At 44.3% G+C, this 14,848-nt stretch overlaps 1 protein-coding gene across 2 annotated transcripts in view; it reads left to right on the forward strand.

Moving 5' to 3' along the window:
- Positions 1 to 2,485: 2,485 nt before the first annotated feature.
- Positions 2,486 to 14,848, forward strand: part of LOC133662331 (rho GTPase-activating protein 23-like) — a 139,694-nt gene continuing 127,331 nt past the window's right edge. For both annotated transcript variants that reach the window (XM_062066238.1, XM_062066237.1), the window contains exons 1-2: positions 2,486 to 2,603; positions 2,771 to 2,822. In XM_062066238.1, the coding sequence (XP_061922222.1) occupies positions 2,814 to 2,822 (9 nt within the window). In that variant the 5' untranslated portion in view covers positions 2,486 to 2,603; positions 2,771 to 2,813. The remainder of the gene's footprint in view (positions 2,604 to 2,770; positions 2,823 to 14,848) is intronic.

The following is a 14,848-nucleotide window of genomic DNA, read 5'->3' on the forward strand; positions in this document are numbered from 1 at the left end:
GCTATGGAGTGAGTCCTGTTTTAATGATGGCAGAGTAAACACACAATTCAGTTTGTCATTCGAGAGTGTAGTGGGTACACACGTAGTCTGTACGTTCAATAGACGGCATTTTTACGACTGCCGACCTTTCTTGCTCATGAACCGTTCAGATCTATCTGAACATCGTAGGCAAGGCACCACACGCTCACTGATTTTATCACAGTTACCATATTTTCTGGACCATAAGGTGCACCGGATTATAAGGCGCATTAAAGGGTTCATATTATTTAGAATTTTTTTCTGAGTGTAAAACACTTCCAAGTGGTCTACAAAACATGTAATGGTGGTCCTTTGGTCAAAATGTTGCATAGATTATGTTTTACAGATCATCTTCAAGCCGCTTTCTGACAGTCGCTTCAGGATGCGCCGTTTTGTGGGCGGTCTTATTTACGTGGCTCACCTTCGGCAGCGTCTTCTCCCCATCATCTTTGTTGTAGCGGTGTAGCGTGCAAGGACGGGTGTGGAAGAAGTGTCAAAAGGTGGAGCTAACTGTTTTAATGACATTCAGACTTTACTTAAGTCAATAATAGAGCAGCATCTCCTCATCCGGAAACAACAACAACACCGGAAATGTGTCCCGTCCGACCAGAACTCTTTAATAACTGTTTGATAGATTGATTTAGACTTTTATTAGTAGATTGCACAGTACAGTACATATTCCGTACAATTGACCACTAAATGGTAACACCTGAATAAGTTTTTGAACTTGTTTAAGTCGGGATCCACTAAAGTTCCTTGGGTGGATAATGTCAACTCACTACACCGGTATGTTTTAGCGCTTTCATGGGGAGTTTACTGGCATATATAAGTAAGAACTTTACACTACTTTATATTAGAAATGGCAACAGCGGAGGATGAATGTCCCATAACAAGAAGATAGAGAAAAAGACAAAGCTTATCGACGGACTACAAGGGCGGACGCGCGCTATTTTTCAGGATTCATGCAGATCCCAAATACAGATCAGCAGGTACCAGAAGGTAAGAAAAGTTGCTTTTGCATAGTATTGCGAAACAAAACGCCAGATAATATGTCTTACCTGATATCCACACCATAATAATACTCGTATGTTTAATGCGCCGACAATCCATCAAGCTGTGCGACTTCATAGCTTACCAAAGTCGTACTAAAAAATGTTGATAGATTTTTATGCGCCGTGTGTAATGTTCTATATTTTCAATGGAACATATAAAATGTTGGTGTTGTTTACTTGAGTCATATTGCCATCATATTGCAGTCTACACGTATCTCTTATGTTTGACTGCCATCATCTGGCCACACTTATCATTACACCTTGTACCAAATAAAATTGCTTCGAGGTCGGTAAGCAAAACCAGAAGTATTCCGTACATTAGGCGCCCCTGGTTTTAAGGCGCACTGTTGAGTTTTGAGAGGAAAAAATTATTTTAAGTGCGCCTTATAGTCCGGAAAATGGGGTAGTTACAATCACGGCAAAACAGACACAAAGCAGTTGAACAAGGGTGCCGATGTCGGAGGATGTCATAAAATTTCAATGCACTGATTGGTAATAATATAATAATAATAATAATAATAATAATAGATTTTATTTGTAAAAGCACTTTACATTGAGTAAACAACCTCAAAGTGCTGCATTGTATTAAAAAAAAATACAAATAAAAAGATAATACAAATAAATAAAAATACAAACTACAACAGCCTAATAGCTAGAACTAGTATGCATATATCTAAAAAAAAAAGGCATTTTTAAAAAGAAGGGTTTCTAAGCCTTTTTTTAAAGCATCCACAGTCTGTGGTGCCCTCAGGTGGTCAGGGAGAGCGTTCCACAGACTGGGAGCGGCGGAGCAGAAAGCCCGGTCTCCCATTGTTCGTAGCTTTGTCCTCAGAGGTTGGAGGAGGTTAGCCTGTCCGGAGCGGAGGTGTCGTGTGGAGGATTTGGGGGTGAGTAGTTCTTTGAGGTAGAGGGGGGCATTTCCATGGAGGCACTGGTGGGATAGTAGGGAGACTTACCAATCAATATACTCGCACTTTTCACAGGATATTACATTTTTTTCCTGTGAGCTTGTAAAAAAATTTAACTTGGATCAAATTCTGACCGAAGAAGTGGCATGAAGAGATGCACACTTATGATTCAATGACGGAATTTTAGATTTGATTTGAAAAAAATACAACTTATTTGCCATATATTAGATTTAGTACAAATTCAAATCAAGTTGGATTTTAGAATGAAAATTGTTTCTACTCAAGGCCCCATCTATTTAGCCCGGGGCGGCCCCGCTGACACGTACGGTGTTAAGATTCCAGTGAAAGAACACAATCGGTCATTTTTTGTTTATTGCCTGCAGGCCACCTGTGGACATGAAATCCTGACAAAGGGACAGCTGGGTGTTTACTATATCATTACGTCACATGGTTCACTCGGACGCAATCCTTCTTATCCCCCGCCCCCATCCCGTTCGCTTAGTCTCACTCTAATTCTGTACAGCAGAGAAAAAGCACGGGAGAATTAGAAGGGAGGACGTGACTGAACAAGAAGGGTAAACAGAGAGGATTTTATGGGAAGCATGGAGGAAACACACATACAAAGGTAATGCATTGTCTTATTTGTGACTTAACAATAACAAAAAAGATTAATATAATCATGAAATAAATAATCATAACCAATAATATATAATGTACGGAGAGCCTTGAGGTATGTGAAGATCTGCCCTTCCTCTTGCCATTTAAACCATATTATAATTTTTGTTTTACCAGCATTGCTACCCACTGAAGGACAGCCAGAGTCTTGCTGAACATCATGGCTCAGGTAAGTCCTACACACACACACACACACGCACGCACAAATGCATACACGCACACATGCATACACGCGTGCACACATGCCTCAAGTATGTGGCTGCTGCAATGACTCTGGCCGAGTTTTTAGCAACACCTACTTTTGAAGTCTTAAACAAGTCAATTTTGTTTGCTAATGCACTTGTTATGTCATCATCTTGTAAAGAGCACACAGATCCAGCACTGTGTTTCTATTCATTACTTTCTTATATACTAAATTATATTATATTATATTATATATATATACACTATCCATTTTCTACCGCTTTGTCCCTTACGGGGTCACGGGCGGTGCTGGAGCCTATAGTATGCATTAACTCTGGAGGTGGGGCTCGAAAGCGAGCGCCTGCCTCAAGGGGGCCCAGCTTAAAGAGGCAACGTGGGACCCTCGCTCGAATGGGTTCACCACCCATAGGAGGGGCCATAGAAGTCGGGTGCTTTGTGAACTGGACGGTAGTCATAGGCAGGGCCCTTGGCAATTCGATCCTTGGCTACAGAAGCTAGCTCTTGGGACGTGGAAAGTCACCTTGCTGGAGGGAAAGGGGCCTAAGATGGTGTACGAGGTAGAGAAGTTCCGGCTGGATCTAGTCTGTCTCACTTTGACGCACAGCAAGGGGTCTGGAACCATTCTCGAAAGAGGAGCTTGACTCTCTTCCACTTTGGCCGTTGCCAGCAGTGAGAGGCGGCGGGCAGGGGTGGCAATTCTTGTTGCCCAACGACTCAGAGCCTGTACGTTGGAGTTTAACTCGGTGGACCAGAGGGTAGCTTTCCTTTCGCTTCCCTTCGTGTGGGGTCGGGTCCTGACTGTTGTTTGTGCTTACGCACCTAACAGCAGTTCAGAGTACCCACCATTTTTGGACTCCCTGGAGGGAGTATTGGAGAGTGCTCCCTCAGGATATTCCCTTGTTCTACTGGGGGACTTCAACGCTCACGTTTGCAACGACAATTAGACCTGGAGAGGCGTGATTGAGAGAAACGGCCTCTGATCTGAACTGTGGTGTTATGTTATTAGACTTTTGTGCTCGTCATAGATTGTCCATAACAAACACAGTGTTTACACATAAGGGTGTCCATATGTGCACTTGGCATCAGGACACCCTAGGCCGCAGTTCAATGATCGACTTTGTGGTTGTATCATCAGATTTGCGGTCTCATGTTTTGGACACTCGGGTGAAGACAGGAGCGGAGCTTTCAACAGATTACCTACTGGTGGTGTGTTGGCTCCAGTGGTGGGGAAGGAAGCCGGTCTGTTGGGAACATCTGGTGGAGTCTACTGTCAGAGAGAGTTGCAATTCCCACATGAGTAAGAGTGGGCAGTGTTTTGTGCCTCTATTGTCGAGGCAGCCGATCGAAGCTGTGGTCACAAGGTGGTCGGTGCCTGCTGTGGCGGTAATCCCAGAATCCGCTGGTGGACACCACTTGGTAAGGGATGCCGTCAAGCTGAAGAAGGAGTCGTATTGGGTCCTTTTGGTTCATGGGACTCCGGTGTGCGGCTTTGATGGTTGCAGAGGCAAAAGCACGGACATGGGAGGAGTTTTCAAGAAGCAACTTCCGGAAGGTTTTGAAGCAATTCTGGACCACCATCCGCCGCTTTAGGAGGGGGAACCAGTGCAGTGTCAACACCGTATCTGGTGGGGTCGGTGTGCTGCTGACATCAACTGGGGATACTGTGAATCAGTGGAAGAAAAACTTTGAAGACTTCCTCAATCCCAACTACACGTCTTCCAATGAGGAAGCAGTGCCTGGGAACTCTGTGATGGGCTCGCCTATTTCTTGGGCTAAGGTTGCCGAGGTAGTTAAAGAAGCTCCTGGATGGCAGGACCCTGGGGGCGGATGAGATCCGCCCGGATATCCTTAAGGTTCTGGATGCTGTGGGGCTCTCGTGGTAGACAACACTTTACAGCATTGCGTGGACATCAGGGGAGGTGCCTCTGGATTGGCTGACCAGGGTTTTGGTTCCTCTATTTAAAAAGGGGAACCGGAGATTGTATTCCAACTACCACAATAGTAGGATCACAATCCTCAGCCTTCATGGTTAGGTCTATGCAAGTGTACTGGAGAAGAGGCTACGCAAAATAGTCGAACCTTGGATTCAGGAGGAGCAGTGTGGTTTTCGTCCTGGTCGTGGAACTGTGGACCAACTCTATGCACATAGCAGGATCCTTCAGGGTCCATGGGATTTTGCCCAACCAGTCTACATGACTTGACATGACATGACTTGGAGAAAGCATTTGACAGTGTCTCTCAGAAAGTCTTGTGGTGGGTGCTCGTAGAGTATGGGGTATCGGACCGCCTGATTGTGGCGGTGCACTCCCTGTATGACAAGTGTCAGAGCTTGGTCTGCATTGCCGGTAGTAAGTCGGACCTGTTTCCAGTGAGGGTTGGACTCCGCCAGGGCTGCCCTCTGTCGCCAATTCTGTTTACAACTTTTATGGACAGAATTTATAGGCGCAGTTAAGACGTTGAGGAGATATCAACGTCCTGGCTGCAGGATTTGGTCTCAGCTGGCTTCATTTGGCCAGGATCTTCAGCTCTCACTGGATCGGTTTGCAGCTGAGATGAAAATCAGCACTTCCATGTCCGAGTCCATGGTTCTATCCCGGAAAAGGGTGGAGTGTAATCTCCAGATTGGGGAGGAGATCCTGCCCCAAGTGGAGGAGTTCTAGGACCTTGGGGTTTTGTTCACGAGTGAGGTAAGAGTGAATCGTGAGATCGACAGGCGTATCAGCATGGCATCTGCAGTGATACAGACACTGCATCGGTGCGTCGTTGTGAAAAAGGAGCTGAGTAGGAAGGCAAAGCTCTCAATGTACTGGTCGATCTACGTCCCTATCCTCACCTCTGGTCATGAGCTTTGGGTTATGACCGAAAGGACAAGATCACGGGTACAATTGGATGAAATTAGTTTCCATTTCCGGGTAGCGGGTCTCTCTCTTGGAGATAGGATGAGAAGCTCTGTCATCTGGGAGTAGCTCAGTAGTATCCTCCAGATAGAAAGGAGCCAGATGAGGTGGTTCAGGCATCTGGTCAAAATGCCCCCCGAATGGGAGGTGTTTAGGGTGCGTCTGACCGGTAGGAGACAAAGAGGAAGACCCAGGACACAGTTGAGAGCCTATGTCTCCCAGCTGGACTGGGAACACCTCAGGATCCACCGGGAAGAGCTGGATGAAGTAGCTAGGGAATGTTGACAGTTACCGACTTTGTATGCATCTGTGTATATAAAAAGACTCAGTGATCAAGTGTAATGCTCAGTCGTCCAGTTGTACAGTCAAGAGACAGTAGGAACTGAAACACTTTTAAGCAAGTTGTGTTGATGCCACGCAAACACGTAGCGATGGAGTGACATCAGATGGAGTGACATCAGATGGGATTAGAGATTTGTCAGCGTATGCCAATTTGCTTCAAAATAACTTTATGGATTATTGTGTAATTTACATGTTTCACTTCTTTGAGGAGATTAATATTGGCCTGTGGATTACTAGATGGCTATGAGGAAGGTTGAAGGAATCTTCACAGTACAGGAGGACCGACCCAATTAGAAACGGGTACCAAAAATATTGGTACTCGGTTTACATCCCTGCTAATATATGACATTCATTACATCAAATATTGACGTTTTTGAATCATGTTATTGAACTTGAACAGTTGCTGAAATATATTTAATTGAAATATGTCCAGAATATGGTTGCGGAATCAGACGTGTCGTCTTAACTATTCTTAAATGGTTCTCCATTATTGTACATTTTCTGATCCCGGTAACTTTAACAATAAATCAAATCCACACACATTCATATCATACGCACAGTCAAACAAAGGACAATCAAAATTATATGAATTATATATTAATCAATTTTTATAAAGGTTTTTCTGTAATTTCCATCTAGTAACGGCCTTTGTGTTTGATGTGTTGGCACACTCGAACTGTGCATAATATCATCATGTTTTTATTCATGACCCGTCAGTTTCTTCTCCATTTTGGTCCCCGACATGCTCTGGAATGTCTGTTTTTCTGACGTTCCCTTCCGTCTCCCCAGAGTTTTCAGCACTCTGGCCTTGAGAGTGTACGGTCTCTTCTGTTGGTGCCTTGACATTGTGATATGTGATACCATTCCGGAACCCTCTGACTTGGATTGCTGTCCTGATGTGGTCCCCTGCTGCACTAGACCTTAACTGTGCTAATCAACCCATGTCCACCTGTGATCACCTTGATTCCAGGTGTCCAGTGACCAACAATATATGTGATATGCTTTTGTATATTGTAGGCAAATGTTCATTGTCTTCCAGAATGTCGGCATTCATCCGCCTGAGATTGTTCATGTTGCATTATGCTATAATTGCTAAATTTGCTTAAATTTCATACGAACAAGGTAACTGAGATGTCGCTATAAAGTTAAAAAACCCCTTTTAGTGGATGTTAACTATTTTATGTTCCACATCTTATCTTATACCCACTTAACCGTGTAACATGGGTTGCATCGGGAGGGATTCTTGCCAGTATTGTTTGCAGATCTGTCCACGGCTTCAGTAAATCCTCCTGTGACGGCAACACGACTTCACTGTCTTTGTATCGTCCATCGCCGCTGGTTGCATCGATTCTGTTAATCTCACCCATTTGGTCAACTTTCCCACCAGGCTTAATCCCAAAATTCCAGTTAAATCTACTTTGATTGATTTGATTTTAACTTATGTGTCTCATAAATTCTCTTCCTTGAGTGTATTCTGTAGTGATTTGAGTGATCGTTTAGTTATTGCTGCATGTAGAAATACGATCTTAAAAATTTCGATGAACGAACTTTTCGCTATGATTTGTCTATTGTGGGGTGGGAACATCCATCCATCTATTTTTTACCGCTTATCCCTCTCGGGGTCGCATTTTAATCTAATACCAGTTGTAGAGCTAGCTTGGATGTTTTTCAAAGACCTTTTCATGCAAATTATTAATAAACATGCACCTTTGATGAAATATGAGCAGCGGTGGCCGCGCTAGGGAAATTTTTTTGGTGATTTAACCCCATTCCAACCCTAGATGCTGAGGGCCAAGCAGGGAGGTAATGGGTCCCAATGTTATAGTCTTTGGTATGACTCGGCCAGGGTTTGAACTCATGACCTACCAATCTCAGGGCGGACACTCTGACCACAAGGCCACAGAGCAGGTATCTGGCAAGACAGACAGACAAGGCTGCCACTGATTGGTCATATTTTAGACAGTTTCAAAATGAAGGCACTTCCTTTTCTCAAAAAGGCGTAATCAGATTATCTTTTGTCTGTCACCACTGAGAACCTCAACAACCCACAGAAATGTTATAAAGTGATCAAATCTCTTTCTGTGAATACTTAAATAATCAGTGCCAGTTTATGATCGAACTGAAGTCCTAAATTGTTTTAAACCAGCATTTTTTATCGTTCGGTTCTCTATTTGACTCAAAAGGGACCACTATAGGCAGCACGGTGTGCCTCACAATACAGAGGTCCTGGGTTTGATTCTGGGCTCGAGATCTTTCTGTGTGGAATTTGCATGTTCTCCCTGTGACTGCGTGGGTTCCCTCCGGGTACTTTGGCTCCCTCCCACTTCCAAAGACATGCACCTGGGACTAGGTTGATTGGCAACCCTAAATTGGCCCTAGGGTGTGAATGTGAGTGTGAATGTTGTCTGTCTATCTGTGTTGACCCTGCGATGAGGTGGTGACTTGTCCAGGGAGTACCCCGCCTACCGCCCGAATGCAGCTGAGATAGACCCCAGCAACCCCCGCAACCCCAAAAGGCACAAGCGGTAGAAAATGGATGGATGGGACCCCTATAGGAAATCCTTGTATGTCCATGTTTTCTAGAGATCCTTTTAATTTTGCTCTTTTTACTTGTCTTGAAGTACATACAGCCCTAAAAACATTAGACTACAGAAAGCCCCCTGGACCTGACTTGGTTGAGGCTTATTTTTTAAAGCTGGCAGCTGATTTTATAGCAAAACCACTTTCAATTATTTGTAATCTGTCAGTTGAAATCAAAGACTTTCCATCAAGTTTGAAATCTGCTTTTGTCCTCCCTTTATCAAAGGGAGGTGATCCAGCAGTTATTTCTATTTATAGACCAATGTCAAATTTATGTGTCTTTAATTCTTTGCAAATATCAACCAGTCTTCAAAGCGTTTGACACAGTAGACCAGGCTATTTTAAAACGCAGGCTTTTTCTCATTGGACTGTCAGAACATACGGTCGCTTGGTCTTCAACTTATTTAGAAAACAGGACCCAGTGTATTAAATACGAAGGCCTGTGTTCAGCATTTGTCACTGTTCATAAAGGAGTGACTCAGGGATCTGTTTTGGGTGTATCTTGTACATCAACGATCTCAAACAACATTTCTCTGATGCCAATATGCATTTTTATGCTGACGATACAATTATGTATTGCTCTGGATCATCTGTTGAACCGGCTGTTAATTATCCGCAGAAAGCTTTTGTAGCCGTGCAGAATTCAATTATTGACTTAAAAGTGGTTCTCAATGCTGACAAGACAAAACTTATGCTGTTTTCCAAACATAAGAAGGTGTCACGATCCGTTGCCCGGATCATATTTTGTTTAGTTAAAGGCTCCCTTAGTTCTGTTTAAGCACCCCTGGGTTTATGTTTTCTTGGTTGCCATGGGTGCTGATTATTTTCACCTGCCTCTGATTAGTGTTCGGGACGCTCACCTGCTCCCGGGCACGATTCAGAGAGCTATTTATTCCTGCCTTTTGCCACACTTGGTCTGGCTGTCTTGTTTGCTTCACACAACAGTTACGTTGAATACCTTTTTGATTCCCGAGCGTCGCCATTTGTTTGCCTGTTTCTATGCTAAGCTTTCACGCTAGCTTTTTCCTTAGCTTCCCGTGCTATCGGCACGCTTTCCTGTACTTTTGTATTTTGACCGATTTATGGGGAACAAATCATTATCCTACCTGCACACTGCCTCCGGAGTTCCTTCTGCATCCTGAGGGGTCACATGTAGGGATGATGCTCGAAACCGGTTTTCCCGGTTGTTCGATAAGAAAAGAACCGAGTCCTCGGACTCAAATCCCTTTTTGAGAATCGGTACCCGTTATCGAAACCACTATAGTAAAGAAAAAGAGTTGGTTCTTTATTCGAATCCCTGAGAACGAATCCCTTCCCACAGGAAATGCTCTGTAGGACGCAATGTTATGCCCATTTGATTGTACTGACACCTTGTGGTGATATGAAAATACTACGCGTCATTAGTTTGGGCACTTCCGGGTTGGCGAGTCAGTTCAGTTCATGAGACAATTGAGAAGTAGACAAGTTGTGTTAGCTCTTACAAGCCTTGGAAAAGATAAGTCTGTAAGTAAACTGTTTAACTTGTTTATATAACTCAATATTAAGGTGGAAAGTGTTTCAATTTGATAGTAAGATGTCTATTGAAAAACTATTTTTGTGCACTGTTTCAATGGATGTTTTGAGGACTTAAAATGGCTGCCAGTCGTGTATTTCCACCATCGAAATAGTTTCAACACTCAGAAGTATTTGTTTGATGATAGTACTGTATATTTGTGTGACGCTAATATTTACATATTGTGTATTACATTTCAGTATGTTAATTGAATCACATAGCTTATACATTTGTCATTGTGTGTATTTCAGTTTAAAAAAATAAAAAATAACAGTCCAGTGCAAGACAAAAGTAAAGATAGGAAAAAACAAAGCAAGATCAACAACAATAAAGAGCCTGAATGGATTAATCTGCTTTGGAACTTTATTAGACGTTTTGGATTGTTTGTTAGCTGTCTGCCAAGCTGTATAACCTCAACACGTATAGTGAGGGCAGAACAGGCAATATGCAATTATTGCCAGGCTTCGCTCTCATGTAAGGGAAGAAGAATTGTTGATTGATGACTGTGGTGTTCTTAGTGTCATAGTGTGTGTAGTTAGTATGTTCCAATAGCAGCAGAAGTGCACTTTTTGGAGGGCTGTATTATTTTCAGTTTTGTGCCCAAGGGACTGATTTTATTTAACACTATATTATTATTTATACACCTATAGTGATCACAGAGACAGGTTGTTTTTGTGTTACTGTATATATTTGTTTTTCTGAAAAATCCCACTTAATATACTTTGGGTAACAACAGTCAATATATATATATATATATATTTATTTTTTTTAGGGGGGTAACAGTCAATATTTATTTATTTATTTTATTTTATTTTTTTCTTATAAAATAAAAGTGAGCTTTTGTTAAACCAAATATTGTGTTTTTTCCATTTACAACAATCTATCTGGAATCAATAAGAGAATCGATAAGGAATCGGTTCGATAAGAGGTTTCGATAACGGGCTCAAACTCGATAATTTCTTATCAAACATCATCCCTAGTCACGTGTTCTAACAGAAGGTACCTCTAACTAACTCCCCTGGTAGTGTCCACTCTTGAAGGGAATGTCATAAAAATGGTGCATGAATATAAATACCTTGGTGTTTTAATTGATGACTCTCTCGTCAAACCTTTTATAGATAAACTGATGAAGAAACCAAAACTTAAATTGGGGGTTTTGTTCCGTAATAAGAGATGTTTTTCTTTAGGTGTAGAAAAAGTGTCATGTCTCTGCCACATTTGTATCCGTGCTAGATTATGGTGATCTTTTTGATATGAATGCTACTCGTTCCTGCCTTCAGATGGTGGACTGTGTTTACCATGCTTCTTTGAGGTTCATCACAAACTGTAGAGCCATGACCTACCACTGTGACTTGTCTCGGGTGGGATGGCCTTCTCTGTCCACTAGGCGACAGTGTCATTGGTACACTTTTATTTACAAGGCTCTTCTGGGACTATTGTGCGATTACATTTGTACATTAATTTCACAGAGAAGTATCAACTCTTACGCTCTGAGATCCAACGATCAGCTGTTGTTTTCTGTCCCATCCATTCTGTCATTTTAATGTGTATTGTGAATGTCATTTTATGTGTAACTTTGCTGCCTCTTGGCCAGGACTCCTTTGAAAAATAGGTTTTTAATCTCAATGGGATTTTTTTCCTGGTTAAATGAAAAATTAAAAAAATAGTTGTGTTTGATTACCATGTTGGCAAGGGAGTCACATGACTAGTGGTGTTTGGTGGCCATGTTGGCAGGAGAATCCCAAGACTAGTTGTGTTTGGCGGCCATGTTGGCAGGAGAGTTACAAGACTAGTTGTGTTTGGTGGCCATGTTGGCAGGAGAGTTACAAGACTAGTTGTGTTTGGTGGCCATGTTGGCAGGAGAGTTACAAGACTAGTTGTGTTTGGCGGCCATGTTGGCAGGAGAATCCCAAGACTAGTTGTGTTTGGCGGCCATGTTGGCAGGAGAGTCACATGACTAGTTGTGTTTGGTGGCCATGTTGGCAGGAGAGTTACAAGACTAGTTGTGTTTGGCGGCCATGTTGGCAGGAGAATCCCAAGACTAGTGGTGTTTGGTGGCCATGTTGGCAGGAGAATCCCAAGACTAGTGGTGTTTGGTGGCCATGTTGGCAGAAAATCCCAAGACTAGTTGTGTTTGGCGGCCATGTTGGCAGGAGAGTCACATGACTAGTTGTGTTTGGTGGCCATGTTGGCAGGGGTATCCCAAGACTAGTTGTGTTTGGTGGCCATGTTGGCAGGAGAATCCCAAGACTATTTGTGTTTGGCGGCCATGTTGGCAGGAGAGTCACATGACTAGTTGTGTTTGGTGGCCATGTTGGCAGGAGAATCCCAAGACTAGTTGTGTTGGTGGCCATGTTGGCAGGAGAATCCCAAGACTAGTTGTGTTGGCGGCCATGTTGGCAGGAGAGTCACAAGACTAGTTGTGTTTGGCGGCCATGTTGGCAGGAGAGTCACAAGACTAGTTGTGTTTGGCGGCCATGTTGGCAGGAGAATCCCAAGACTAGTGGTGTTTGGTGGCCATGTTGGCAGTAGAATCCCAAGACTAGTTGTGTTTGGCGGCCATGTTGGCAGGAGAGTCACATGACTAGTTGTGTTTGGTGGCCATGTTGGCAGGAGAATCCCAAGACTAGTTGTGTTTGGCGGCCATGTTGGCAGGAGAGTCACATGACTAGTTGTGTTTGGCGGCCATGTTGGCAGGGGTATCCCAAGACTAGTTGTGTTTGGTGGCCATGTTGGCAGGAGAATCCCAAGACTATTTGTGTTTGGCGGCCATGTTGGCAGGAGAGTCACATGACTAGTTGTGTTTGGTGGCCATGTTGGCAGGAGAATCCCAAGACTCGTTGTGTTGGCGGCCATGTTGGCAGGAGAGTCACAAGACTAGTTGTGTTTGGCGGCCATGTTGGCAGGAGAGTCACAAGACTAGTTGTGTTTGGCGGCCATGTTGGCAGGAGAATCCCAAGACTAGTGGTGTTTGGTGGCCATGTTGGCAGTAGAATCCCAAGACTAGTTGTGTTTGGCGGCCATGTTGGCAGGAGAGTCACATGACTAGTTGTGTTTGGTGGCCATGTTGGCAGGAGAGTCACGTGACTAGTTGTGTTTGGTGGCCATGTTGGCAGGAGAATCCCAAGACTAGTTGTGTTTGGCGGCCATGTTGGCAGGAGAGTCACATGACTAGTTGTGTTTGGTGGCCATGTTGGCAGGAGTATCCCAAGACTAGTTGTGTTTGGCGGCCATGTTGGCAGGAGAATCCCAAGACTAGTTGTGTTGGCGGCCATGTTGGCAGGAGAGTCACAAGACTAGTTGTGTTTGGCGGCCATGTTGGCAGGAGAGTCACAAGACTAGTTGTGTTTGGCGGCCATGTTGGCAGGAGAATCCCAAGACTAGTGGTGTTTGGTGGCCATGTTGGCAGTAGAATCCCAAGACTAGTGGTGTTTGGTGGCCATGTTGGCAGGAGAATCCCAAGACTAGTTGTGTTTGGCGGCCATGTTGGCAGGAGAGTCACATGACTAGTTGTGTTTGGTGGCCATGTTGGCAGGAGAGTTACAAGACTAGTTGTGTTTGGCGGCCATGTTGGCAGGAGAATCCCAAGACTAGTGGTGTTTGGTGGCCATGTTGGCAGGAGAATCCCAAGACTAGTGGTGTTTGGTGGCCATGTTGGCAGAAAATCCCAAGACTAGTTGTGTTTGGCGGCCATGTTGGCAGGAGAGTCACATGACTAGTTGTGTTTGGTGGCCATGTTGGCAGGGGTATCCCAAGACTAGTTGTGTTTGGTGGCCATGTTGGCAGGAGAATCCCAAGACTATTTGTGTTTGGCGGCCATGTTGGCAGGAGAGTCACATGACTAGTTGTGTTTGGTGGCCATGTTGGCAGGAGAATCCCAAGACTAGTTGTGTTGGTGGCCATGTTGGCAGGAGAATCCCAAGACTAGTTGTGTTGGCGGCCATGTTGGCAGGAGAGTCACAAGACTAGTTGTGTTTGGCGGCCATGTTGGCAGGAGAGTCACAAGACTAGTTGTGTTTGGCGGCCATGTTGGCAGGAGAATCCCAAGACTAGTGGTGTTTGGTGGCCATGTTGGCAGTAGAATCCCAAGACTAGTTGTGTTTGGCGGCCATGTTGGCAGGAGAGTCACATGACTAGTTGTGTTTGGCGGCCATGTTGGCAGGGGTATCCCAAGACTAGTTGTGTTTGGTGGCCATGTTGGCAGGAGAATCCCAAGACTATTTGTGTTTGGCGGCCATGTTGGCAGGAGAGTCACATGACTAGTTGTGTTTGGTGGCCATGTTGGCAGGAGAATCCCAAGACTCGTTGTGTTGGCGGCCATGTTGGCAGGAGAGTCACAAGACTAGTTGTGTTTGGCGGCCATGTTGGCAGGAGAGTCACAAGACTAGTTGTGTTTGGCGGCCATGTTGGCAGGAGAATCCCAAGACTAGTGGTGTTTGGTGGCCATGTTGGCAGTAGAATCCCAAGACTAGTTGTGTTTGGCGGCCATGTTGGCAGGAGAGTCACATGACTAGTTGTGTTTGGTGGCCATGTTGGCAGGAGAGTCACGTGACTAGTTGTGTTTGGTGGCCATGTTGGCAGGAGAATCCCAAGACTAGTTGTGTTTGGCGGCCATGTTGG

This window comes from Entelurus aequoreus, linkage group LG12 (assembly GCF_033978785.1).
Source record: "Entelurus aequoreus isolate RoL-2023_Sb linkage group LG12, RoL_Eaeq_v1.1, whole genome shotgun sequence".
Lineage (NCBI taxonomy): Eukaryota > Metazoa > Chordata > Actinopteri > Syngnathiformes > Syngnathidae > Entelurus > Entelurus aequoreus.